Source organism: Ictidomys tridecemlineatus, chromosome 6 (assembly GCF_052094955.1).
Source record: "Ictidomys tridecemlineatus isolate mIctTri1 chromosome 6, mIctTri1.hap1, whole genome shotgun sequence".
NCBI lineage: Eukaryota > Metazoa > Chordata > Mammalia > Rodentia > Sciuridae > Ictidomys > Ictidomys tridecemlineatus.
This window is the reverse complement of record NC_135482.1, coordinates 9,658,346-9,686,030: the sequence shown is the minus strand read 5'-3', so window position 1 is coordinate 9,686,030 and position 27,685 is coordinate 9,658,346. Positions and strand designations below refer to the sequence as shown.

The 27,685-nt window shown below is 62.2% G+C and overlaps 1 protein-coding gene across 3 annotated transcripts; it reads right to left on the bottom strand.

The window, feature by feature from the left end:
• Positions 1-868: 868 nt before the first annotated feature.
• Positions 869-21,324, bottom strand: Rac2 (Rac family small GTPase 2). 3 transcript variants are annotated; one of them, XM_078052787.1, is made up of 8 exons: positions 21,112-21,324; positions 19,836-20,485; positions 10,045-10,116; positions 4,543-4,660; positions 4,095-4,157; positions 3,626-3,785; positions 1,428-1,558; positions 869-1,008 (listed from the first exon to the last, which is right to left on the bottom strand). In XM_078052787.1, the coding sequence occupies exons 2-7, from the start codon at positions 20,384-20,386 to the stop codon at positions 1,428-1,430; spliced, it is 1,095 nt and encodes a 364-aa protein (XP_077908913.1). In that variant the 5' UTR covers positions 20,387-20,485; positions 21,112-21,324; the 3' UTR covers positions 869-1,008. The 3 variants fall into 3 exon arrangements, with proteins under 3 accessions (XP_077908913.1, XP_077908915.1, XP_005322336.1); XM_078052789.1 differs by lacking the exon at positions 21,112-21,324 and having other exon boundaries at positions 19,836-19,942; positions 20,070-20,519; XM_005322279.5 differs by lacking the exons at positions 19,836-20,485; positions 21,112-21,324 and adding an exon at positions 11,906-12,085.
• Positions 21,325-27,685: the final 6,361 nt, after the last annotated feature.

Here is a 27,685-nt window from a genome sequence, read left to right as displayed (position 1 = left end):
AGCAGCGCCAGGCACACAGTGGGGCCGGGGGACACGTGTCGGGGGAGTGAAAGGTTTGGCTGGGGAAGGGAGGTAGCTCTCTGGGCAGGGGGCCGCGGCTCTCAGTTTCCCTTTGGGAATGAACCCCTCCGCCCTCCCGCAGTTCCCCGCGGTTGACTCCGCTGCCGGCTGCAGTGCAGCCGCGGGTCCAGGCCGGGTCAGTCAGAACCCAGAGCCCTCTGACGGCCGTGATTGACTGCCTCACACTAAAGCTGCCCAGAGTAAACTAAATTCATGAGAATTTGGTCTGGGACAGACACCTGCTCTGTTGGCTTAACTTGAACTTGAAAAGATGAAGTCCTCAGGCCTCGGCTGAGAAGAAACCAGCCCGCAGCAGCCGAGCCACGGAGTGCGGGGAAACAGGCCCCAGTGACGTCACTGGGCCCCCTGATCAAGCTGCACCTGAAGTCATGACAGTTTCAAACGGGAGCCATATATTTATTTTCTGCTTCAGAAGCTTGAACGGGGCTTTCTACTTGCGGCAGCAGAGTCCTGTCGGGCAGAGCAGGAGCAGCGGAGGGCTCTCCCAGGAGGATGCGCTCAGGGTCCTAGAGTGAGCGGAAGGTCGCGGGGAGGGCACCACAGAGAGGAAGAGAACCGACCTGTTCACATCGCCTCAAAGAAGGAGAACGAGGGGCAGGGGAGCCGCTTCGAAGGCCCTGTATTGCTCAGCCTGACTTTCAGAGAAGCAGGACCCAGTATCAGGGCGAGACCCTGTCCCTGAAGGTCAACGTGGAGAGGGCCTGGGGTGAGTGGGCGTGGGCTGCCCTTGACCTGGGGCCCTGGGCCCTGGGGAGGCAGGAGCCTGGGGTCAGGACCCGGCCCAGGGCCGTCCAGCGGAGACGGTCAGCCAAGCTCTGCAGCCATCATAAGAAACGTCACAGGGAGGGGACAGGCCGGCCACGGAGCCATCGGGCTTTGGACAGGGACCCCAGAGGGTCAGGACCGCCGGGAGGGAGGGCTGGGCACCTGGAAGGCAGAGGGCGGGGGTGAGACTCGGGACAGGCACAGCCCACTCCCACCCCGGCCCGGCCCGCCAGGGGTCTCCTTGCTCAGCCTGTCCCGCCTCCGCCCCATGCGACTGTCACAGGGCTCAGGGCTCCCCACGCTCTCCCGGGGCAGGACCCGGCGTCCCTCCTTCCTCCCCCCACCCCGTGTGCAAGAGCCCGCTGAGCCGGTCAGCGACCGGGCGCCCTGGCCTCAGGCCTCCTGGAAACAGTCCCCAGGGCAGGCTGGGCTCCGGCAAGTGACAAGATGGACGGGAAACTGAGGGTCCTGCCCTACCTACTGCCCGCTGTCCCCGCCTGAAGGCCCCCTCGGTGACCCGTGGGCCGCTGCTGAGGGGCTGGACGTCCCCTTCCACCAGGGCCCGCTGGGCAGGGCCTCACCTAGAGGAGGCTGCAGGGGCGCTTCTGCTGCCGTGTGGGCTGGGGGCACAGGACGGCGCGGATGGCCTCGTCGAAGACGGTCTTCAGGCCCCGCTGGGTGAGGGCCGAGCACTCCAGGTACTTGACAGAGTCTGGGGGGGGACGGCAGAGGCTGAGCCGGGGTGAGGGGCTCTCCTGACCGCCCCACCCAGGCCACACGCTGGGAACTGCCCGGGGGTCCAGTGTCGGGTGCAGTCCCCGCCAGGCCTCTGGGTGCTGTGTGACCCTGGGCAGGGCATGGGCCTCTCTGTGCACTGTAACCTACACAGCAGGCCTCTGGGTCCCGCCCCAGGATGCAAATCACCCAGGAAGTCGGAGGCACCTGTGCCCACCCCCCCGCCAGGCCCCCGGACGGCGTCCTTGGCATGGTCCCCACTGGCAGAGGGAAACTGAGGCCTGCAGAGAGTCGCTGCTCACCCCAAGTCACGGGCTGGACGCTCCCCACCCCCCAGCTCAGTGGGACAGAACAGGGGACCAGCCAGAGGGCTGGAACGCCCTAGGACTGGCCAGCCCCGACCCCAGGCCCCTGCTCCCTCTAGGACACACTGACCCAGGACGGGGACAGGAGCCGCCCAGGGCAGGGGCCAGGCCAAGGTGGCGGGCAGCCAGGCTGCCCAGGTTCAGGGTGGGCCCCGCCACGTCCTGGCGGGAGGCCTTAAGCCAGGGCCTTCTCCTGAGCCTCAGGTCCCCTCCGTACCGGGGGGTGACAGCGTCCTCCCCCAGCAGCCGGGAGGCCTGACACCCACCGATGCTCAGCCCGCGTCCACATGCTCTGCAGTGGGATCCGGGGCTTGTCCCCGGGTCACCCTGGCGGCCAGAGGCAGCTAGCCCTGTGGGCCCCAGGCCCCTCCCTGTGCCCCCAGGGTCAGCTCCCGAGCCCAGCTGCAGGCCAAGGGGGGCCCTGCCTCGTCTCCTTGAACAGGAGAAGGCCCTGTGGGGACTGTCCAGAGGTGCAGATGGACAGACCGAGGCCCAGGGGCAGCCGCCAGCCCATGGCCACCGCCCGTCAGCACTGAAGCCGGGACCAGAACCCGGCCCCCAGGGCCCTCTGGGAAGGGACTCCAAGAGAGGACGCAGGAGAGGCACCGTAGGGGACAGCTGGGGGGCACTGTAGGGGACAGCCGGGGGCACCGTAGGGGACAGCCGGGGGCACCGTAGGGGACAGCCGGGGGCACCGTAGGGGACAGCCGGGGGGCACCGTAGGGGACAGCCGGGGCGGGGACGGGGGCAGGGGAAGGCAGGGCCAAGGCCCCGCATGGTGAGAGAGCTTTAGTGGCCAGGGCGGGCAGAGACCAGGGCTCGGGCAGCAGGCGGAGCCCGGGGAGGTGACGGAGCCAGGGAGGCGGCGGAGCCTGGAGGTGGCCGTCCCCACAGGCGCAGGAAGGAGGGGGGCCACTGCGGTTTCTCTTCCTGTGAAGACGGGCATCCGCCCATTTCCGCCGACGGGACAGGGGCAGGGGGAGGTGCCAGCCCTGGGCCTCGGAGGACGCTGTGGCCGAGGCCAAGAGGGCCCGTCCAGCTAGTGGCCTGGTCGGGGACAACAAGGGACAGGGCAGAGCCGCCAGGCCTGGACCCCAGGGGCAAGGTGCAGGCAGCCCCTCCATGAGGAGGACCCCCGCCCGCCCCCACCCTGGACAGCGGTCTGTCCTTTCAGGGTCTGATCTGCAGATCCGCGCGGCCACTCGGGCGGGGCCACTCTGAGGACGCAGTGTCCCCTCTGCCCAGTGATCCCTCTGGGGGCAAAGAGGAGCCGGCCGAGCAGCCAGGGCTGGGGGGAGGGGGAGCAGGGCAATGTGTCACCTCCCCGGGAAGCCAACGTGACTGGCTGCACGTCCCCCAAGTGACCACAGCCCACGTCACCCACTCCTGCTGTCTGGGGCTGGCACACCCCCTTGTTTCCAGGGCCTTCCTGTGGACACGGTCATCGTCCAACATGGCACTGCCTGCTGCCTGTGGGGCCGCACTAGGAGCCTGCTCGACTCAGTGCTCCAACCACCAGATGAGGCAGGAGCCATGTCTGACAGGCACAGAGAGGCTAAGCGACTAGCCCCAGGCCACACAGCACAGCCAGAGTTCAAATCACGTGGCCTGGCCCCAGGGAAGGCTGCTGGGGGGTGCCCCCTGCACCCAGCTCCCCTCTCGGAGCCCAAGCCCCGTACCTATCTCCTTGGCCAGGGCCAGGCCCTGGGGGTACGTGATGGGTGCCAGCTTCTTCTCCTTCAGCCTCTCGATGGTGTCCTTGTCGTCCCTCAGGTCCAGCTTGGTGCCCACCAGGATGATGGGGGTGCTGGGGCAGTGGTGCCGCACCTCGGGGAACCACTGGGCGGGTGGCGGGAGGCGGGTGCAGGGAGCAGGAAGAGCGCCAGGGGACGTCGGGAGAAGGTGAGAGGGGCCACGTGGTGCCAGGACGAGGGGCCAGCGGGGACAGGACCAGGTCAGGGGGTCGGGGTGAGGTCGCTGGCCCAGCCCCTGCAGGCCCCTCAGTCTCACCCGGCGCCACCCCGCCAGCCCTGGCTGGCACCTGAGACCCTCTCTCCTCTGCCCGGCCTCTGCTGCCCGGGGCCTCCGTTGCCAGCCCCCCAGGCCCAGGCCCCCCGGGCCCCTCCGGCCCCCCGCCGGCCGGCTCACCTTAGCGCGGACGTTCTCGTAGGAGGCCGGGCTGACGAGGGAGAAGCAGATGAGGAAGACGTCCTGCAGGGAGAGGCCGGTGAGCCGCAGTGTCCACCGGCCCCACCTGGCAGCCCTGGAGGGGCTGCCCGGGCCCAGAGGGAGGAGCAGGGCGGGCCCTGGGGGCCGAGGTGCCCAGGGCGGGGACAGCAAGGCAGAGCCAGGCCTTGCCCAGGTGCCCCTGGGGAGGGACGGGTGTGGCCACCCAGAGTCCACGCTCCTGCCCGTCCCCAGCCTGCCCTGAGGGAGAGCCGAGGGCGAGGGCTGGGCACCTCGGTGGGTGACCCAGCTCCGCCCCGGCAGGCTCCACAAACCGGCCTCCAGGGCCACCAGGCCACAGGGGAAGGGCCTCCTCGCGGAGGAGTGGGGAGCACAGAGCCCGGAGCGCGAGGAGGGCGGGGCCGCGCACCGTCTGGGGGTAGGAAAGTGGCCGCAGGCGGTCGTAGTCCTCCTGGCCAGCCGTGTCCCACAGCCCCAGGTTCACGGGCTTGCTGTCCACCATCACATTGGCTGAGTAGTTGTCAAACCTGTGGGAGGAGGAACGGCAGGACCAGGTCAGCCTCTAGTCCAGAGCCCCGACATCCACTGAAGCCCTGCATCGTCCCATTCAGAGGATGAACATCAGAGAGGGGCGGCGACTAGCCCATTGTCACACAGCACTGTGCAGTTGGGTTTTCTTGATCTTTTTCATTACTGATTCATTATATTTAAAATTTTTTTTTTCTTGGCTGGGAGTGGTGGCGCACGCCTGTCATCCCAGCGGCTCAGTAGAATGGCGAGTTCAAAACCAGCCTCAGCACAAGTGAGGCAGTAAGCAACTCAGTGAGACCCTGTCTCTAGATAAATGCAAAGTAGGGCTGGGGACGGGCTCCGTGGCCGAGGGCCCCCGAGGTCAACCCCTGGTTCCAAAACCTGACAGAGAACATGGCCTCCCCCTGTCTCTCTGCCTTCAGCTGTGACAGATTCCCACAGACTCCCTCCTGGTCTCCACCGTGTAAGCGTCACCCGCCTCCTGTGCCGCACACCGAGGTTGTCACCGGGTGCCTGTTGAATGAATGTTCGCCCCCGTTTTAGGCTGGGACCCCCAGGAGCCACCAGAGGCCCCGGGAAGATGTGGGGAGGGAGCCGCAGGAGGAGGAAGGACGCGGCCACGTGGGAGGTGCCTGGGCTGTGACCGCCGCGGCCTCGGGTGCTCAGGCTGCTGGGGACACTGGGGACCAGGGGCAGGGCCTCCTCGAGGGGCAGGACCCTGGGACTCCTGTGGGCAGAGGGCTGCCCTGGGGCCCTGCAGTGCAGAGCCCCCCAGTCACGGGTCCAGGAGGCCACGCAGGGCGGGGAGCCTGAGAAGATGGGAAAGGGGAAGTCCTGGGGAACCTGGGAGGGTCCAGCCTGGGGCCTCGAGCGTGTCAGGGGCAGGCTTGGGAGAGCAAGTTCCCAATACACACGCCACTAGATCACGCTGAATCCTCAGGCCAGAGAGAAGAAAATGCATCAGAGAGGCATAGCAACTTGCCCAAAGTCACCCAGCCAATGAGAGACCAAACGAGCTGAGAAGCCACGTCGGCATAACTCCACATCCAGTGTTCACAGCCCCGGGCCCCAGCTGTGCCTCCAAAGATGCCCTCATCACCTGCCCCTGAGGGTTGGGGACCACCCTCACCTCACTGAGGTCCCCCACACAGGCCCTGCTCCTCATCTCCTGAGCTCGCCCACTGAGACCTCGGCCTCCTCTGGCCTCCACCTGTCTCCCCTGGCACAGCAGCCAGACTGCTCCCAGGGCAAGGCTCGTGCGGCCCACCTCCCTGTGCCCGTCCATGTAGCACCCCTGCCCAGAACGCCCAGCCCTGCCTCAGCTGGTCCAAACAGCCCTGCGCGTCCTCATCTCCCACACCCTGCAGGCCTCCCTCCCGGGCCTCCTCTGGAATCCACCCCCCCACATGCACTGGCTTCCATTCCCACTTCAGAGCCCGCCCAGGCCCTGCCCCTGCATGAGGACCTTCCCTGCCCCAGCCTGAAGGAGCCAGGGACCCCTCCCTCGGGTGACTGCCCGGCTTGACCCTGACCCGGCACCTGTGACAGCTCTGACCCTCCAAGGCCCAGCTCCCTGTCGGCCAGGCCCGGTTTGCTCACCCCCGCTGTCTTGGGCTGAGCCCAGCGGACGCAGCTGGAAGGGAACCAACCCGTCCCCACCTCCTGGGCCAACGGAAGGATCCCAAGGGACCGCGGGTAGCCCTCACCGGGAGGTGCTGAGAGCTGAGCGATGCCATTCCTCGTGTCCCTAAGTGCCTCCCACGGGCCCTCCCAGAGGACAGCTGTAGGGATGTGACATGATGTGAATTCCTGGGGTCCCCCCGTGAGGTCCACAGGCAACCAGGACCAGAGGACCCTTGTGCAGGACCCTGGCCGACCCCTCTCCCCTTCTCCAGATGAGGAACCGAGGCTCAGGAGCAGGAAGGGACAGGCCCAAGGTCTCCCAGCTAACAGGTGACCCAGCAAGGACAAAGTCCTGTTACCCAACTCAGTATCTCTGCTATTTCATGACTGGAGACAGGTGGGGACAGTGAGGACAGTGGGGACAGGCTCGGAGGCCTGGCCTCTGACGGCAGCCCAACCTGCCACCGTCATGCAGTGAAGGAGGGGTCTGCAGCCAGGTGTCACCTGGCCACCACCCGAGCCTCCCCTGTGTATGATCAACGGTGTATTCAAGGAACCCAAAGACCACAGGTCACACAAGGCTGGTGATTTGGGGACTGGGGAGGATGGACCAGGCAAGCAGGGGCATCAAACCAGCAAGGACTCGGCTCCTGGAGGCTGGACGTCCTGCTGCCCATGGGAAGCCCAGGTTTGCTTGGCCAGCTCACAGAGACGATCATGGGGGAGGTAAAACCAGGTTCCCACGAGTCGGCCTAAGTGACTTCTCAGGGCTCTGCGCTCAATTGTTCTAGAAGCTGCTACTCTGTTCCAGGATCAAGAGGAGATTGGACGGCTTCAGGGCCCGTCCTCAGGAAGCGCACCCCAGCAAGGCCGCCCAGCCCACGAGCAGGGAGACGGAGTTCCATGGGGACCGGAGGAAAGTCCAGGGGGTGTCAGGAGCCCCTGTGCAGGGCCTGGGGGAGGCCGCCCTGTGAGGTCATCAGGGAAGCCTGAAACCTGGAGGAGGGGAGGTGGGAGATGAGGCTGGGGTCGGGCGGGAGATGGGTGTTAAGTGTGAAGGCTCGCCTGGCCTTCAGTGCCAGAGTGATTGTAAGGAGGCCAGGCAGGCGGGACCCTCTACATCACAGGCCCCGAGGGCAGGGTCCTGCCTTGTCTTTGTGTCCCCAACTCCCAGCTTGGGACCATCCAGGGAGCAGCTTCAGTCTCCCTGTTTGTGAAAACGGGCCAAGATCTCAGGGGCCCTGCTGGTTTCAGTGTCCACCTTTCCGGCCACCAGGCTACCAGCGCCCAGGCTGCCCTGGTAGTCTACAGCGCGCAGCGGATCGCCTCTAGGGGGATGCGGAGGAGAGGAGAGCGAGAGCCAATCGGGGGGCAGCTCTGCTGGTCCTGGCTCCTGATTGGCTGGCTGCCCGCACAGCTCGCCCCCCCCCCCAGGCGAGGGCAGAAAGGCTACAGATTCAGGTCGCCTCGGGGTGTTAACCCCCAGCCGCTGGCAGCCACCTGAGCTCAGTCCCCAGGCTCTTCGCATCTTGTGCCCGTCCCAGGAACACCACCCCCCCGCCCCCGCATCCCAGAAGCACTCCCCGACCTTCTGTCGAGCACCAGCGCTCCCTCTCGCTCTCTGGGGCCGCCTGCTCTTCCGAACCCACCCTCCCTCCTTCACCCCCTCCAATGCCGAGTGCCCCGCGTGCCTTCTTTTACCCTCCCTGTCAGGGGCGCACGGCATTGGGGGTAGCCAGACCCTCTGGGGTCTTGTCCAGGACCGAGCCACTTTGCTGGAAGGTGGGCGGCATGTAGGGCCCCCAGATAATATGCAGAACCCAGTGGACAAGGAAAACTCAGGGCCCGTTTACAAAAATAATCACGAGATTGGGGGGGGGGGACATCGGAGCATTAAACCAGGTGCAGGACCCTTCTGAGCATGCAGCCTGTGGAACCACACAGGTGTGCCCCGGCCCAGCCTCTGAGTGTCCTGAGCAGCCCAGTCCTCTAGGGGCCACAGGGACTTCAAGTTGCTCAGAGCAGGGGGCCCTGGCCTGACCTCAGCGACCTCAGTCCCGTTCCCTTGCACAGGGAGGGTGCCCGGCCTGGCTGGGACCTCCTGCCCTGTCCCTGCCTCTCACAGATGGGACCTGCGGCTGACAGGCTCCAAAGGGGGAGCAGCTGCTCCAAAGTCCTTTTGCAAGTGCATCCTCCAACCCAGCCAGGACAGGGGCCGACAGGGTCTCCAGCCAGCAGGCAGGGACGGGGACACCGGCAGGGACAACACACTCCTCTCCGGTCCTGACTGCCTCTCTGCTCAGGGGCACAGCTGGCCCTCCTCTGCCCTCAGAGGGGCTGACAGCAGGGACCAGGGTCCTCCTTCCCTCTTCGCAGGTAAGGGCAGGGTGGACAGGCGCGCCCACAGACCCAGGAACCAGCAGGGGCAGCTTCCCCAGCCCTGCCCAGGCTTCTCTGCCCTCACCGGATGAGGCCTGTGTCCCGCCCCGGCGGAGGGAGCCACCCTGCCCCGCAGCAGTGGACCAAGAGGCTCAGGGCTGTGGGCGGGAGGCCCTTGGGGAGGGGCGGTCTATCCTGTCAAGAGGGTTCTGAGGCACTGACCCCTGGGCACTGTCCTCCCTTCTGCCCCTCCTCCACCTACGGGGAAGAACCTGAATCCAGCTCCTGAAAAGGAGTCACACTGAGGCCAAGGGGAAGGGCCCAGCCCTGCTGTCCACAGCCGCGCTCTGAAGCCAGACAGGCCTGGCTGACTCTGGGGGCAAGTCCCTTAGGAGCCCATGGGTACACTGGCCACCGTCATACCCACCTCCAGAGGGTGCTATATGCCTGTGGCAACCCGTGCACCCAGCACACAGTAGGTCCTCAGTGGGTCCTCCCAGCCTCTCCCACGAGCCCAGTGAGGCCAGCTTACAACACACAGACGCATGTGGAACACTGTGCATGTCACGCTGTGGGGGACCCTGCGCTGGGACAGCGGTGGGCCCAGGAAGAACCAGATGTGGCTGCCCGTCTCCACATGGTCATGGAGAGGTGGGGAGCCACTCTGGAGGGTGAGAGGCCTGGGCACAGTGGATCTGAAAGGCCTCCTGGAGGAGAGGCCTGGGTGGGCCCTGGGGGCTTGGGCAGGTGGGCGTGGGGGGCACCGCACGCTGCAGAAGAGCTTAAGCAAAGGCCGGAGGTAGGAGTGCCCGGGACGTCTGTGCCACAGCAGAGCTCGTGGACAGAGTGGGCGGCTGATGGAGACAGGTCCTTGACGGCCATGCTGGGCCCCGGGAGCTGCCTGGCTGAGGGACACCTGACACCTGCGTGCTCCTCCCTCCACGGAGCGGGGCAGCCCTGCCTGCACATCTAGCAGCAGAGGGTGGCCTCCGACGGCCACCGCGGGCACTGCCCTGCTCCCGTGCCAGCCCCTGCCGCAGCCTCTGCAGGCCGCTGTGTGGAGGCCCAGGGCGCCCTCCTCCTCCGCCACCCTCTGCTTCCTCACCAACAGCTCCCCTGCCTCCCGCTCCATCCAGCCCTGTCCTCCCTGCCCCTCTGGGGGGGGGGCACATGCTCCCAGGCACCCTCCCCACCACCCGCCTCGTCTGCTCCGTCTCTCCCTCCTGGGCCTCCGCAGGCCTGGCGTGGGCTGCTGCCTCCCCGGGGGGACCTGGCTCTGGTGCCACCTGCTGCCTGAGCCCTGGCTGCACCCAGGGGCCTGTCCCATGGGAGGGGCCTGGAGGGGGGCCTTGGGGACGCCCCCCTGGCGGGCACTCACACGGTGGGGATGTACTCTCCTGGGAAGGCGTTGGTGGTGTAGCTGATGAGGAGGCAGGTCTTTCCCACAGCTCTGCAAGACAGGAAGTGCGAGAGGGCGTGTCGAGGCTCTGTCTGGGGCCTGCCTGGTCCCCCAAGAAGACCCAGAGTCTGCCCAAGCCCCGACCTCTGAGCCTCAGTCTCCCACTGGGACACCCCCGTCAGTGTCGACCCCAGAGCCTGCAAGGGTCCCGAGGTGCCTGTGCGTGCAGACTCTCGGACCCCAGAGATTCTGGTCCACGATGTGGGCAGAGCTGGGGCCCCGAGGTGTGGATCATGGGGACAGAGGAGCAGGAGTGGGGGGTGCCCGGGGACCAGGGCCATGCCATAGGGCCTCTGGGCCCGACTCCGCCAATGCCCCCACACTCCCAGCCTCAAAGCCCAGCTCCACCAACCCCGGGTGGGCAATTTAGGTAGTCACCGAGACCCCTGCCTCAGCTTCCCCATGGAGAACAAGGGGATGTGTTCACCTCCTGGGAGTGCGCTGATGCACACAGCAAGATGTCACAGCCACGGCAGGTGGTGACCATTAGGGAGACTGCCCCCGTACCCCCCTCCTTGCCATGGAACAAGACAGTTAAGGACACAGAGTTTTTTAAAGTCAAAGAGACCCGGGACCAACTCCTGTGCAGGATTTGGCAAATGACTTAACCTCTCTGAGCTTCGGTTTTCCCACCTATAAAGTGGACTTGATATTAGGGAGCTTAGTCTGCAGGGGCCCTGCTCAAGCCCAGGGCTGGCACCCAGTGGAAAATGAATGGCCACAGCCCCTGTGGGGTGTCCTCCATCCTGCTGGGCCAGCAGACGGCAAATGTAGCTCAGCCAGGAGCAGAAAGGCCAAGGGCTGTTCTGGGCCTTCCCCTGCTCTGCTGGTTCCGTCACTTCCTGTTCCTTCCGAGCAGGCTGCTGGCCCTCCAGGGCCTGCCACCAAAGTACCTTTGAACGTTACCCTTGACTTCCGCCCGCCCGCTCAGATCAGATGCAAAGCAGAAGTGAGTGGGCGGCTGCGGCCAGATAACGGCCACCGGCCTCCAGTCAGCTGAGGGCGCCTGTGGACACCGTCCCCCAGGAGCCACGGGCAGGACTGGGCCAGGCAGGATCCCCAGGCGGCCCCTGCATGGGGAGCTGGGCAGGAGGCCAGGGCCAGCCAGACACCTGGGATGGACCCGGGCCACCTGGGGCTGGTTCCCAACATGTGCGGCAGGCTTGTGAGTGACAGGGACCTGTCATTCCACAGATGAGGAAACGGAAGGGCACAGGGACAGGACAGCCCAAGGTCACCGAGTTCCAACCGCTGCGGAGGGCCTCGGCCCAGCCGGCCCCTCGGGTCCCCACAGTCACCTGCACCTCCTGCCGTTCTCCTTCCCTAACTCCGCACCCCTGCGCCCCCATTCTGCTCCTCACCACCCCCCACGCACATTCTCCCCCACTACAAGCTGCGGGGAGGTAGGAGCCACCACAGTGACCCAGCCCCGGCTCCCCTCCCGCCTCTTCCCAGGGGGCTTGGGGCGGTTCAGGGAAGGGCTGGGGCCTGCCCAAGGCCACATCCCCTCACCCGCCCCCACCTAGGGCCTAGACCCCGGCCAGCCTGGGGACAAAAGCCAGGCTCCCTCCTCCTGGCGGCAGCTGCAGAATTGGAGACAGGGGCTCGCATCCCTGGACTCCTGCCCCCAGATCTTGGGGTGTCCTGTAACCCCACCCAGGTGGCTTTGGGGGTGGGTGGGGTGGGGTGGGCCCCCTGGGAGAGGCCTCCTCCCAGCTGCGGGGCACCAGGCAGGAGGGTTGCAGGTAGGGGCTGTGAGGAAGTTCAGCCAGGTACCTACCCATCTCCCACCACCACACACTTGATGGCCTGCATTGTGTCCGGGCCTGAGGGACGGCAGTGACAGCGCAGGGCAGGAGAGCTTCCCCAGGCGCCAGGGGTGTGCAGAGGCTGGCAGGTGCCCCAGCAGCAGCGAGGAGCAGCCACCCACAGCCCAGGAGCAGGAGGAAGCGGAAGGGGAACTTGCCCAAGCCGCTGTCCCCACAGCCTTGCAGGGGGCGGGGCGTGTAGCCTGAGAGGAGCAGGGGCCCCTCAGGTGCCGGGCTGAGCCCTGGCCACCCCGCGGGCACCTCTGGGTACCTTCTCCACCAGGAGATGGCTTCCCGACCCAGCGCCAGGGCCAAAGTTGTTCTCCAAGAACAGGGGATTTCCAAACACTCAGTTGACCTCGGTTTGAAGCATGAGCATTTAATGAGTGCCGACTGTATACCAGGCCCAATACCAGGAGCTGGTGATTCCCAGGGGCCAGAGGCAGAGCAGGTCCCTGTAGAGAAGGAAGTGCCTCGCCCCAGGCGTCTGTAAACAGGGCAGGACGGACTGAGGGATCTACAGGGCGGGGACCTCAGGCTCACCTAGAGGGAGAGGCGGACAGGGACAGCGGGGCCCTACAGGTGGCTCTGAGCCTGCCTTTGAAATGTGGTCCAGGAGAGAGCACTTAGGGTGGGGGCTGCCTGGGCCTACTCAGGGCGTCCCCCAAACTAGGGCCCAGATGAGAGGTGGGGAGATGAGGCCAGAAGGGGAGGCTGGGGTCGCTGGTGGAGAAGCCACGGAAGGAAAGCGCGTCCTACTTGCCCAGGCCTGCCCTGGAGACCAGGCGCTCTGGAGCAAGGCCCGGTGGCCTGTTTCATGGATGAAGAAACCGAGGGTCTGAGAAGCCAACACCACCTGGCCTGAAATCAACCTGGGGCCAGCAAACCGCAGGCACTTCTGGCACCGAGCTGCTGTCTGGTGGGGACGAAGGCTTTGGGGTGAGGGTGTGTCCCCCTTATTGGCACTGCTCACAGCCAGCCTCTTTCCAACTCCAGGAGAAGGGGCAAGAGAAGGGAAGGGAGAGACGGAGCCTCCCGCCGCCCCCCCCCAAGCCAGGAAACCCTCAGCATGGTGCAGAGGGCGGGGCCTGCGGGTGCCAGGTGCCCCTCCCAGGGACCCTCCCTCCCGGCCTTCTGCACTGGCCTCTGTGCCCACCTCTGTCCCCGTCCACTACCAGACCCCAGCAACCCCTCGCCAATCCCTAAAGGAGGCGCCTGTCAATGTGGTTTCCTGGACTGGAGCAAACGGAAAAGGAACCCCAGTGGGAAAGTGGGGTCCCGATGGCGTCTGAGCTTGGTCCCGAGTGTTGTCACCAGCGCTCCCTTCTGGGTCTCCACCAGGGCACCCGGCGGTCACAGGAAGGGGCACTGGGTGCAGCTCACCTTGGTGAACTCTTTCTAACCTGGCAAATCTCCTCTATTTAAAGAAAGAGAAGGTGCCCGGGGCACAGCTCAGGGTGGGACACAGGCTTGGGCTGCCCGGGGCCTGGGCTCAGCCCCAGCTCGAAGCTCCTCTGGCCCAGGTGTTTCTGACCCCCAGCTGGCTGCCTGCGCCTGTCCGGCCCGTTTATTAGGAAGTTTTGTTCCCAGTGCGGACCTGACACATTCGGTTATTCATTATTCGTCTTCTTTTGATCAAACTCACTGAATCACAGAACCGCAGCCCCGGGGCTGGCCTGGTTCCACTCCTGACCTGCCCTGGCCCCACCAGTAGACAAGGCCTACGCCCAGTCCCCGCTCACACACCTCCAGTGACAGGGAGCTCAGTCCCTTACAGGGCAGCCTCTTCCATCCCTGGCTAGCCCCATCTGTTAGAAACCCTTCCTCTTTTTCAGCCCAGATCTACGTCCCTGGATCGGCCCTCAGAGATCCTAGTCCTTGTCCTGGGGCCACTCGGAATAGTTAACTCACCTCCCAACTCAGACCTTAGGATGTGGGGAATTCCCTGGATCAGCCCTCAGAGATCCTAGTCCTTGTCCTGGGGCCACTCGGAATCGTTAACTCACCTCCCAACTCAGACCTTAGGATGTGGGGAATTTGCTGGTCCATGTTGGACTTCATGGGGTTGTCTTTTCTGGTGTATAATATTCCCATCTGTGAATGTATCCAAATGTCTTTACCCAACCTGCTGCTAAGAGGTCTTAATGAGGACTGGGGTTGTGGCTCAGTGCACTCACCTAGCACATGCAAGGCCCTGGGTTCCATCCTCAGGACCATATAAAACTAAAATAAATATCGTGTCCAACTAAAAAATACAAAAGAGTTCTTAATGCCTTTCGATGTCTGAGCCATACACCGCTCTGTGAACATCTGTGGGCTCCTGGGGCTGGTGTGACAGTTTCTAGAGAGAGGATGGCAGAGCCGAAGGGCACTTGCGTCTCTCACTTCAACACACAGTCCTACCTCATGCCCCAGGAGCCCCTTGGCCACACTTGGCCTTGAAGCTACTTTGGGGTGTAACTTGGTATCAAACGCAAATGTTCTCCCTACTGACAGAGAAAGCAAGTCTTGCTTAGGACTTCCAAGCCAATGTCATCAGGATGTCGCGTACTTTCCTCTAAAGGTTTTACCGTTTGGCTTTGCATAGGGAGGGCTTACACTCGGGGTGGGTTTGAGGGGAGACAGGGATGGGTTTGACTTTTTGAGAGATGTGGGTTTAGTTTAACGGTCCCCATGACCAAGGGTTCCAATACCACCTATGGACAGGGGCACCCCCATCTTTGCAGGAGTGTGGGGTGTGGATTGGCTCCGAGCCGCTGGGTCTGTGGGTCTACTGTCCACCCAGCAGCCTCAGCGACCCCGGTGCTATATCCGGGCTTTACATCCAGCAGGGAAAATCAGCCTCTCTTGGCCTTTTCCAAAACCGTTCTAGCCTTCGCTCATCACTTTGCCGTCCATGGAAATTTCAGATAAGCTCATCAAAGTTCCAAGAATCGGTGTCAGGATTCAGATCAAAATGGCAGTTGATTTGTAGCAGAATTCGGGGAGAATCGACGTCTTTGGAGCACTGGACCTTCCCGCCCGGGACCATGCTGAAATTCTCCTTTATGTCTTTCAATACAGTTTCCTAATTTTCCCCAGAAAGTTCATGCACATTTTTCAAAAGATTCCCAGTGTCATTATAACTAATACTTTTAAAATTTTTTTTTGATGTAGATGGACACAATATCTTTACTTTGTTTATTATTTTTTACATGATGCTGAGGATTGAACCCAGGGCCTCACGTATGCTAGGCCACGTGCTCTGCCGCGGAGCCACAACTCCAGCCCATAACTAATACTTTTTTAAAAAATGGATTTTCTGCTTGTTCCCTCTGTAAGGAAAATGTCACATTTTACATGTTGGACTCACATGGCAATCTGGATGGAAATTCTCATGAAAACCTCATCAGATCTTTAAAAATCCCACCCTACCCCCCCACCCCCCGCCCCCGTGCTGGAGATCACACCAGGGCCTCGTGACTGCTGGGCCTGGGGCCCTACCTCTGCACTACCCTCCACCCCCGGCCCTCTTATAATTTACCCAGAGATTTTGCCACTAACATTGTAAATCCAAGACTGCCATGTAGACGTTTTTATCATTTGTGGAAAATGTTGGTTTTTTTCCCCTTCCTTCCCATTATAAATCTAACTCCTTGGCTCAACTGAATTCTTTGTTACAGAGCTGAATGGAATTGGCATTGACCAGAGTCCTCCTCTTATTTCTGATTTTGAAGAAACAGCTTCTATTATTTATTTATTTATTTATTTTTACCAGAAAGTGAACCCAGGGTGCTTAACCACTGAGCCACATCCCCGGTCCTTTTTTTATATTTAACTTAGAGGCAGGGTCTCACTGAGTTACTTAGGGCCTTGCTAAATGGCTAAGGCTGGTTTTGAACTTGAACTCCGAGCCTCTAGGAATACAGGGGTCTAAGGGATGCTCTATACTGGTGTTGTGGACAGCGCCCTTGGAGGTGGGTTGTGACTTGCTTCCTGACCAAGCATGAGTTTTGTGGTCATTGTTGTTTTTTTGTTTTATCATAAATGGGCATGAATCCCATGTTCCATATATGGCTAACGCATCAGAGATGTGAACTTGCTCTTCACAACTTTTACATTATTACAGATATACTTTCACCTTGCTCCATCTATCAGCTCCGGAGAACGGCGTGTTGAATCTGCGGCCATGATGGGAGTCTATGCGCCTGGTCATTCCACCACGTTTTGATTTTTGCTTTATAAACCTTTCAGCGGGATCATCAGATGCCCCCGCCTTGAGCGTCATTCCGTCTCTCTGAAGACTTTAACTTTTCATTAAGATGGCAGCCAACCTCTGTTAGGTCTTTCCATATCTCAAGGTCCAACAGGGAGCTGGCACTTAAAACATTTCTGAAAAAAGGAAGTCCTTGAACAGTTGTGTGGCCCAGAGGGCGGTGAAGCCAGATTTAAAGTTAGGTCGTCAGTGTGGTCAGGTAAATCGGGTCTAATATCATATCGAGTGAAATCTAAACTGGAGGCCATGCTGGGAAGGATTCCGGAAATGCAGGACAACTCATGGAGTGTTAATGAAGTCCAGAAAGGCCCTAGGCCAAAGTCCAGCCCAAAGAAATGTTAATGGAGCCAGGGAACAGCCCCAGCAGATTTGGAGATAGCCCATCCCAAGAAGTGACAATGAAGTCCTTCCTGCCCAGATGACTTCTCTGGCCCACCCGTGTCCCACCCCTCAGCCTTCCCACCCACATTCCATCACCAAAACTATAAAAGGGGAGACAACCGCACTTCCACGGATCCCACCTCTTGGTCCCCTTCTTCCTCCGGGAGAAGTCTTTTCTGCTGTCCTTTGATAAACTTCTAATTTCTACTCTGACCTTGCCTCGGCGTGCTCTCTGGTGTTATTCTTCAACGTCATCAGGGAAGCAAGGACTCGTCACCGGCCAACTGTGTTCAACAGTGGTAACAGCGGCGGAGTCAGGTCCCAGCCTCAGAGTTCTCCAGTGTGACTGGCCAGGGGACATCCCTGTCCCCCAACCTGCTCCCTGGGCCAACTGCCTCAGACCCCACTTCAGTGCCACTCACCTCCTCCCTCCTCCCATGGGGAGCTGACCTCCCCCTCCCCCAAGAGGCTCTGCTGGGGCAAATTCAGGGCTCAGAGAGGGGACTCTGACCCAGGAGATCCCCATGAATGTGGCCTCTGTTCATCAGGGACTTTCCTTTCTAGAAAACCAGCATTCTGTCCCAAGGCCACGGCTCTGCCCCAACATGCCCAGTCACCAGGCCCAGCCAGGCTCCTCTTGTCCCCAGGTCCCAGGAGCCCTCTCTGTCATCGAGGGGAGCTCCACTGGCACCCTCTGGCCAGGTGAGGAGTAGAGGAAGATCCTCCTGTCCCAGCAGGTGTCCCCTCCTCCTCCCCTCCTCCCTCCCTCCTCTCCCCCCTCCTCCCCTCCTTCCCCTTCCTCCCCCTCCTCTTCTCCTCCTCCCCTCCTCCCCCTCCTCCTCCCCCCTTCCTCCCCCTCCTCCCCCTCCTCCTCCTCCCCTCTTCCCCTCCTCCCCCCTTCCCCTCCTCCCCCTTTCCCCTCCTCCCCCCTCCTCCCCCTTCCCCTCCTCCCCCCTCCTCCCCCTTCCCCTCCTCCCCCCTTCCTCCCCCTCCTCCCCCTCCTCCTCCTCCCCTCTTCCCCTCCTCCTCCCTTCCTCCCCCTCCTCCCCCCTTCCCCTCCTCCCCCCTCCCCTCCTCCCCCCTCCTCCCCCTTCCTCCCCTCCTCCCTCTTCCTCCACCTGCTGCTCAAGACCCAGGGCCGCCTTTTGCCTTCAGTCCTCCAAGGCCACCCCATTCTGGTGGCTCCCACACCTCACACTCAACATCTCCCCCTCTCCCAGCGCAGTAGACACAGCCAGCCCAGTCCCCTAAGCTGGGACCTACAGCACGCCTTAAATACTTTCTAAAAGTTTTTCGGTAACATTTTAGTATTTCCACAATACACTCAAATGACAGTAGGGTCGCAGGTCTCCAAGTGAAGGAACAAAGTCTCTCCCGCCACCTCCACTACCCACCGGTTCTGTCCCTCCAGGGCTCTTCCAGCGCGGAGGGAACATATATATCTGTCTTCTTTATTCCCTTCCTCTCACCCCCGTGTGTTCTGCCTCCGTTGTTAGCCCGGGCCTTGGAGTTTGCTCCCGATTCTTGAATCAAGAGCAATGATCAGCGGCCCACGGCGCCGGCGGGGGGCTTCCCTTTGAAGGCAGAGGGGCCACCGACCCCAGCCTCAGCTGCGCTCAGCAGTGCGCATGCGCCGCTTGGCCCTGGCGGCTCCCGGGACCCGGTGCTGCAGGGGGCGGGTGTGTGGCTAATGGCCCTGGGGGAGCCGCGCCGCCGCGCGTCCTCCCACCGCCGTCTGTCCTCCACCGCGGGTTAGGAAACATTCCCACCAACAGCTTCGGAGGAGCACTATTTTTGACTCTGCAATCGGCAAAACTACTCGGGTGACTTCTCATCTGCATTTCTTTCCTGGAGGGTTAAGAGCCCAGGATTGGGAGCGTGCTTCCCTCTTCCTGGAGGATGTTTTTCACACCTTTGCCCCTGTCCTCAGCACTGATTTCCATACTAGGGAAATGAGCCACTTCTTCGGTCAACAGTCGCAGCCCCCCCCCGCCCCCCCCCACCGGCATTTTGACTGCGCCGAGGGGGGCTCAGGCCCGGGCTGCAGCTCAGCGAATGCACCTTCTCGGTGGCTTCTGGGGTCACTGGGCCTCGCAGACGGGCTTCTGCCCTGGGAAGGTGTATTTCTGAGACCTTCCCTGGCTTCTCTGGGTCGGCTTCCCACTCCTACGGGCCTGGCGCTCCCTCACGGTCCCACTCCTCCACGGGGGCAGGTCCAACGTCACGTGTGTCCTCCCACCCACGACAAGCCCCGCTGGCTGCCCGGACCGTGTGCCGGCGTGTTGCGGGGAGCTCTGGGCAGGGCTGGGCTCCCGGCTCTTTTCCTCCTTGGGGACCCAACATCCAGGCAGCCTCAGGGCGCTGGGCTTCTCCTAAGTAGCTCCTGACCCGGCGACCTCCTCCCGCCGCCGTCCTCCTCCCGCCCTCCTCCCTGCCCTCTTTTCCGTCCTCCTCCTCCCGCCCTCCTCCCGCCCTCCTCCCCGTCCTCCTCCTCCCGCCCTCCTCCCCGCCCTCCTCCCCGTCCTCCTCCTCCTAGTCCTCCTCCCTCGTCCTCCTCCTCCCCGTCCTCCTCCTCCCGCCCTCCTCCCCGTCCTCCTCCTCCCGCCCTCCTCCCGCCCTCCTCCCCTCCTCCCTCCTCCTCCTCCTCCTCCCTCGTCCTCCTCCTCCCCTCCTCCTTCCTCCTCCTCCTGCCTCAGCTGGGAGCCCGCCTCCCTTCCAGGTAGAGGCGCGGGGCGCGGGGATGCGGGCTGAGTTCCTGAGCGGAACAGCTCCGCTGACCCCTGGCCCTCGGCGAAGCCCCCTCTGCACTGTCGTGGTTAGTGCGGGAGGTTCCCCCCCAGGAGTCCCCAGCTCCGGGTCCCTCCTCGAGCTTCTCGGCGCCACCCCCTGGCCACGCCCCCACCTGGCCCCGCGCTCACCTGGCCCCCTCCTGCCCGCCCCCTTCCTGCCCCCTCCACGGCGGGCCCCGCCCCTCCGCACCCCTAAGCCCTGCCCGGCCCCGTGAGGAAGCAAAGGGCACAGCCCGGAGCCCCAGCCTCCTGTCAACCTTGTTGTCGCCCACAAATCACGGCCTTTGCGGGTCTGGGCCGCCCGGGGAGACTGGGGTGGGCTCCGCCCCGGCACCGGCGCCCGTCTCCTCCGACAGCTGAGCCAGGCCTCGTCTGGTCTCCCCCTCGATGACCCAGGCCATTGGACCCCCGCTCTGCCTTTCTCCCCCTGCCCTGTCCACGTGTTGGGTCGGGGGCTGGACCCCCGGAGGGCGACACCTTTCTCCGGGCCTGGGCGGAGGGAGCGAGCTGGTCACGGGCACCTCCCCTGGCGGCGACGTGGTAAGGACAGAACGAAGTCCCTTCTCGCGGAGCTCTCTTTGCAGCTGGCGACAGACAAGAAACAGGACAGAGGCAATCAGTGACGACGCCCCGCGGGGACAGGCGTCGTGAAGGAAGCAGCGGAGGAAGCTGAGACGGGCTGGCGGCGGAGGGGGACGGACGGAGACCAACCCGAGCTCCAGCTCCGCCAAGGGACCGCGCTGCGAGCGGCCGCACTGCCCAGGACAAAGGCCCTGAGGGGGGAAGAGCTGGGGGTCTCCAGGGTCCCACCCGGCGGGCCGGGTGACGTGCCCGAGGCGGAGCGCGGCCCGGGCCGTGAGCAGAGAACCCGCGCGGCCCGGACCCGGACGCGCCCCCTGGCGGCCGTGCGAGGGTCCACCAGGCGGCTCCGCTGCAGGGTCCCGAGCAGAGCTGGCCGCGAAGATGGGTCGCTCCGAGAATACACTTCGTAGATTTGCTAATGGATCCAGAAACGATTCCAGGCTCATTCTTGACAACTTGACAAATGCAGGTGTCACTTAACCAGGACCCGGTGACGGTGAGGGAGGGGGTCTCGAGGTTCCATCCTGGACACTGGGTTGAGAAGCCTGTGGGGTAGCAGAGCATTTGCTATGAACTGAATGTTTCACCTTGAAACCTGGCCCTCAAGGGGACGGCATTTGGAGGAGGGGCTTTGGGAAGTGACCAGGTCACCAGGATGTGAATGGAGCCCTCGGAACAGAATTGGTGCTGGTATAAAGAGCACCACAGGGGACAGTGACAGAAGACAGCCATCCCTCGCAGACAGACTCCCGACACCCTGATCTTGGACTTCCAGCCCCAGAACAGCCTGAACGGACTAATACAGTGTTGATTGGTTGTCGGACTGATTGATTGAAATGGCATAATATTGGGGGATTTATTTCACCCCAGCTCTATTAAGGTACTGACAAATTAAAATAGTATCTAGTTTCAGAGGACACTGTGAAGTTTTGCTACATGTACACACAGTGAGGTGAATAATTCAAGCTCATTAACATACCGGTCACCTCATATTTGGTTCTGTGACGATCTAATCCCTTAGCAATTTTCAAATACACATTTATAGAAGCACAGTTGCCATATGTATAATATAGCCCCAGCCCTCGTCCATCCTGTCTAAGGGACTTGGTCCCATCCTTGACCACTGTTTCCCCTTCCCTCCCCCACTCAGCCCCTGGAAGCCACCTTCTACCTTTTTCGTGTGAGTTCACCTCTTTTCTTCTTTAGATTCCACAGGTACAATCACGGGGTTCTCATCCTGGCTGATTTCACTTGACCCAATGTCCTCCAGGTTGATCCACACGTTGCAAAGGACAGAGGTCTTTCTTTTTTTAAGGCTGAATAGTATTCCACTGTGCACTATCTCCACATTCTCTTCCTCCAGGCTTCAGGGGATGGCCACTTAGGTTACTGCCACATCTTGGCCACCGTGGACAGTGCAGCTGTGACCACGGGAGGCAGATGCCTCTCTGACATACTGATGTCATGTTCTTCAGGATACAACCCAGGTGTTGGAATTGCTGCATCACAAGGGAATTCTGTTTTCAGTTTGAGGAACCTCCGTACTGTTTCCTGTGACAGCTGCACCAGTTCACGCTCCCACCAACAGTGCCCAAGGCTCCCCTTTCCTCCACATCCTTCAGCCCATTTGTTACACTGTATCCATTTAGTAATCACCATTCTCATAGGTGAAGGGCTCTCCCCTTGTGCTCAACCACTGAGCCGTGTCCCCAGCCCCTTTTTGTATTTTATTTAGAGACAGGGTCTCCTTGAGTTGCTTAGAGCCTGTTGCTGAGGCTGGCTCTGAAATCGAGATCCTCCTGCCTCAGCCTCCCGAGCCCCTGGGATGACAGGCGGGCGCCCCCACGGCGGCCTGTCTATTCAGTCTTTCTCCTGTTTGGTCAGGTCCTTCTCCGCGGCTGGACTGTGAGGCTTGTGTGTGTGGACATTAACCCGGGTTGGCGGCACCCCCTCCTGGTCCACAGGTGGCCTCCGGGTTGGCGGCACCCCCTCCTGGTCCACAGGTGGCCTCTCTGTCGGCTCTTCCCGTTGCTGTGCAGAAGCTCTTTACCCTGGAGCACAGCCATTGGCCCCTTTTTTCTTTTTTTGCCTGCGTTCTGGGGTGGCAGCCTGCTCAGACCAAGGCCGCAAGCCCTCCTCCTGTTTTCTTCCAGGGTTTTCCACGTTTAAGTCTCTCATCCCCTGGAGCCCGTTATTGTGCATCACCAGAGCTGAGTTCCCGTGTCACTGCAGGTGGAGGCCAGTTTCCCGATCACTCAAGAGACCCTGTCGTGTGTTGTTGGCAACGTTGTGGAAAATCAATTAACTGCAGATGCACGGACTTCCTCCCAGGCCCCCGCGGTGCTCTGTTGGCCCTGGTGTGGGTTTTAAGGCCATGCTTCAGTGACAGTGGCTCTGCAGGGTGTGGAACTCAGGTAGGCTGAGGCCTCGGGCTCGGCTCGCTCTGCTCAGAACTGCTCTGGCTGACCGGGAGGTGATGGGCCCTTGAGAAGTGAGACTTTGTGGAGGTTTTCGATGTGGACTTAAAAGGGATGCTGGGACCCCAGCCCTCATCAAAGCCCCAAAGTCAGGAAACCACCTGAGCTTGGACTGGAATCTCCAGAACTGGAAGCCAAACTAAACCTTTTCTTTTCATAAATTGATTGCCTCAGGTATTTTGTTATAGTTACACAAACCTCACTAAATACAGTCACTGAGGGAAGGAATGGCAGCCTGAGAGGCTGGAGGGCTGAAGGTACTGGCCCTGTGGCCTCCCTTCCTGTGCCTTGAGCTGGCTGTCCAGGTCCTTCCTGACACAACCAGCCCCCACATACCGGACCTCAGGCCCTGCGAGGGCAGGAGGCAGGATGCTTCCCACTGCACACCTGTTGCCCAGAGTTTGAAGCGCCTGGAAGTATATCCATGTCCCCTCTAGACTTCCCAGTCCTGTCCTCAGCCCCCGCCCCTCACCCAGTTTATTGGCCACACAGCCAGGTCCACCCTTCCCCGCCCTTCCTCTGCACCCCAGCCAGGAGCCCATTCCCAGGTCACCCTTCCTGCACAGCCACCCAGCGCACCCTTCCTGCTTACTTCTTTGCCTGCCCAACCTCAGGCTGACTGGCCCCTGCCCTGGAATCCAGACCTGCACACTCCCGCGCCCCCTGGCGGCCTGGAGGAAGTACCGCGGCCACCTGCTCCTTCCGCCTCTGCAAGGCCCTCGCTGACCCCCAGGGGGCGCTCTCCCACCCCGCCCACCGGTTCCCTCCTGAGAGCAGACGGGCTCCCTCCACCAAGACCCTTCCCAGGAGCCTGCCGCTTCCTTCCTCTCCCACTCAGGGCCGAGCAGGCTGTGTTCACCTCTGCCGCCTCCTCTCTCCGCAGCTGCACCTCTCACCTGCGCTGACCGTGGCACCTCCCCAAGGAGCTGAGATGACGTGGGACACCCAGAAGGAGCACGGCAAGTCCCAGGCGCTTGCGAACTGTCAGGCTGTGGTTGGCCTGAGTCTCTTTTCCCTTTTCGTCTTTAATCTCTCTCCCCTTCTCTAGGGGGCTGCTCTGCTCTTTCTCCAATATCTTCGACTTTTTTTTGGGGGGGGGCTGCCCCTCATACACTGGCTCTCCGATTGCCTTGGCCCTTTTCTGTTACTATAACGAAATAACTGGACACTGAGCACTTGTAAAGAAAAGAGGTTTACTTGACTCACAGTTTTGGAGGCTGAAAGTCCAAAAAGCATGGCACCAGCTCTTGTGAGGGCCCCCTGGCTGCATCGCCTCATGACGGATGGCACCACAGTGAAAGCTCATGCAAGAAGGGACCATCACGGGGCCAGACAGGAGGTCAGAGCAGCCAGGCAGTGGCCGGCCTGTTTTTAGGTAATGGGATGGAGCCCAGGAACACTCTACCATTGAGCCACCCCCCAGCCCCTTTTTAATTTCTATTTTGAGTCAGGGTCTTGCCAATTGCTGAGGATGGCCTTGAACTTGGGATTCTCGGCCTTCCAGGTCACTTGGATTACAGGCAGGTGCCACCACGCCTGGCTCAGGCCGGCTCTTCTGGAGCCTAGGGGAGCTCAGGGTCCCATGAGGACCACCTTAATCTCTTCCAAGAGTAGCACCCCCTCCCCCAGCAAGACCCAAAGACCTCCCACCAAGCCCCGCCCCTTAAGGGACCCACCACCTTGGATTCACCCCACGGAGGAGCAAGTCTCGCCTCCCAGAAGACCCCGCAGCTGACCTGGGGCTGCTGCTGCAGACACGGCAACACGGGAGAGGAGTCAGGGGCCACCCCAAACCCACCACTATGACCGCCCCCAGGGGTTAGGACGCTGCCATTGCTGCTGTTCCCCAGGAGCAGGTGCCCGGGCGCCGGGACACAGTCCAGCTGTGGCACACCCTCAGGCCCTCGTGCCAGCAGCGACCACAGGAGAAGAGCACCCCACATCTCCGCGGAGCCGCCATCTGGCTCTCAGGGCACCCGGAGCACCGCTGCAGGGGACAGCAGACAGGCAGCCTCGCAGGAAGGAAGGGGGCAGAGCTGGGCAGGGTGGGAGGCCACTCCCTCCTCAAAGGCCCCCCCCGCCCTGGCCGGACCTCCCCTGCCCCAGCCGTGGGCCCTCCTCTGCCGGCGCCAGGAGCTGCCAACCGAGCCCCCCACTGCAGACAGCCAGGAATGCCCCCGGGCTCCCGGCTCCTTCTGGTCCGCCACAGTCTGCACTTGTCCTGAATCTCGCGCTGCCTGGTCCCCTTGGAGTGGCAAGATGTGGCACCTCCCAGCGCCTCCACGTTCTAAGCAGCAGGAAAGTGGAAGGGCCGCAAGCGGGAAAGCCAGCCTGCAGTCCCCTGAGAGGGTTTCAGGTCCTCCTCAGGGACTTCACCATGGCCATAAAGGTCACGTGACGTCCTGGCTGCAAAGGAGGATGGGAAGTAACAATTGAGGTTTTCGGGTTCTAGGAGAGTGGGAGGGGGACTGGGGGTGGCGTTGGGTGAGCCTGTTGTGAGTGTTTGCCGTGGCCAGAGAGAATTAGTGGGCTCATGTAATCAAGTGGGCAGGCTTCAGGTATGTGTGGATCCAGAAGCTCTGTGATGTCATCCTGCCCCCCACTGCTGCGGGCCACCTCCACACTCACTGTCCTCTGCTGTGTGTGGCATAATAACACTCGGGCTCCTCCTGGTGGCAACCCCAGACCTGCACCATCCCCACAGCTGAAAAGGCACTGCCCCCCCCTTATTCCCACAAAAGTCCCAGGACTGAATCTCATTGGACCTACTTAGGTCACATGACGACTCCTGGACCAATCAGCACAGCCTCCATGACTCCTCACCTGCTCCCTTCCTGGAGGTGGGGGCAGGGTCAGCACCTCATCAATCAGTCACAGGCCCTGGAAGAGCAGTGACCCCCAAAAGGTGGACACGACCTGAGCAAAACAAGAACACTGAGAAGGAAAGGACAGGCACCTCCAAGTCCTCCTCCCTGTCTTCCCTGACAACTCCACCTGGTCCTCCGCCTCTGACTTCAGCCTCGCTCATGGGACCCCTCCCTCCCTCCGTCCCTCCCTCCCCTGTACTGGGGACGAATCCAGAGGCACTTTACCACGAGCCACACCCCCATCCCTTTACTTTTGATTTTGAGACAGGGTCTCACTAAGTTGCTTAGGGCCTCACCACATGGCTGAGGCTGGCTCAGCCTCCCAAGTGGCCGAGTGACAGGCGTGCGACACCGCGCCAGCTCCTGGGCATAGGCATCATACCCAGGCTCCGCGGATCCAAACTCGGCTGAAGCCCACGAGCAAGCTCCTCCGGCCCCATGACTCTGCGGCCATGCGCACTGATGGTGTCCCAATGTCCCCAGGTCCTTAGATCCACCTGAGTGATCCTCAGCCCGGCTGCCTCCTGGGCTCTGCCAATCAGATCAGGGGAGCCTCGGTCCCCAATGCATCGCGCCCCTGCGGCTGCTAGAAATCTACCCCGTGGCTCTGAAGGACCCTCATTCCTTCCCTGCCGGGTCCCGTGGTAGCTGAGAGCCAGGGCGGCTGTATCCAGAGCGCCCTCCTGTGCCTCGCCGTGTGGCTGGAGCAGGTCACACGTGAGCACCTGGATCCAGGAGAGAGCGTCCCCAGACCCGGCGAAAAGGGCCAGATGGTGAGGGCGAGGTCCTGGCACGACAGCACCTCCGCTGCGTCCCACTGGCCAGAGCCAGCGCAGGCCCCGCCCAGAGGCAAAGAAAGGAGATAAGCCCCGCCCACCGGGGGGGGGAGCGGCGGGGAATTTGCTGGCGCCGCGTGGGATTTCCCCAGGCCGGAGGCTCTGGTGTGTCCCGGGCGGGAGGCGCGGTGACATCGTGCCCTCCACAGCAGCGCAGAGCCCTTTCCTCGGGTTCCATCACCTCTTTGCTGAAGATCGAAGCCCAGAGCCCGGGACCCAGAGAGAGAGGCCACCTCCCTTACTGTCCCCCAAGCATACAGAACATTCTGGAAATAAGGACTCCAGGCCTTCAAACCTGCCCCGGCAGCAGCTGCTGCGCATCCAGGTTAGGGTGCCAGGCTCTCAGGCAGAGGCCTGGAGGCCCTGGCCAACTGGGATGAGCATGCCTGGCCCGGCACCATCATGTCAGCCTGAGACGCCCGGAAATGCAGCAGCCACTTGGTGACCATGAGGAAGGGGCCTGCGTTCATCCCACCCCACCACACAGCCATCGGGTGCAGGAGGCCTTCCGTTTCCCCCAGGCCGTGCTCAGGGAGCTTGGAGGGCCAGATGGGACCTCCCTGCTCTGCAAACGTGCTGGGCAGGGACATGTCTGTTCCAGTGCCCCTTCTTGTCGCAGCAGTAAAAGGTCTGGTCCTGAAACTCACTGCCTGGGCTAGAAAGGGGAAGTGGAGTCAGGCAGCAGCTGGGCGAGGGTGGAGGCCAGGGGGAGAGGAGGCCAGGAAGAGGGGAGGCCAGGGGGAGGGGAGGCCAGGAAGAGGGGAGGCCAGGAAGAGGGGAGGCCAAGGGAGGGGAGGCCAGGGGGAGGGGAGAGGAGAAAAGGCAGAGCCAGGTCCAGGCGCCCACCTCTTGCTCTCCCCAAAGCACACATGCCCGCTTGGCCTTCCAGAGAGTCCTTTTCTAACCCAGAGAAAATGCCCCGGTCTCTGGGCAGCTGTCCCCACGCTGCCCCCGCCTGGCTCACCACAAGCCCTGGTGGCAGCTGTGAATTTTCTGTCCCCAGCACCCAGCTGGGGACAGGATTCACGCTCAGAATTCTTGGCCATCTACTCGGTGTGAAATGATGACTGTCACCTAAAACTTCGCCTCCGCTTGAGATTCACACCGACTCCTACGCTTGGGCTGGCCTGCTGCCTGGCGTGCGAGGTGGGCGGCTCCGCGGGAGCCGTCCCCAGGGCGGAGGCTGGACCTTCCCTTTGCAACCAGAGGGGAAAGGCCTGGCCCGGGCACAGGGCAGGGCTGGGGGGCACAGGGCAGGGCTGGGGCGCCCAGGTCCCCTCCGTGGACATCAGCTTCGGGCCACCCGCTCTGGGCTGTGCAGGGTCAAGGCTGCCTCCCCGTTAGCCCCCGAGGCTGACGCCCTGTCCAGAGGCGCAGTCACCCCACCTCCTGGTCCCAGGCCCCACCCCGTCCAGGCCCGTCCTCTTTCTTGTTGGCGACATTGAACAAAATCTGAATCCACAGGAAACATGATGCAGTTCCAGTCACATCAGATGGTCTGTGGTGGCCGTCCTTGGGTCTTGTGCTTCCTCGGAGGCAGCGCGGCCACCCCCGAGCGCCTGCCA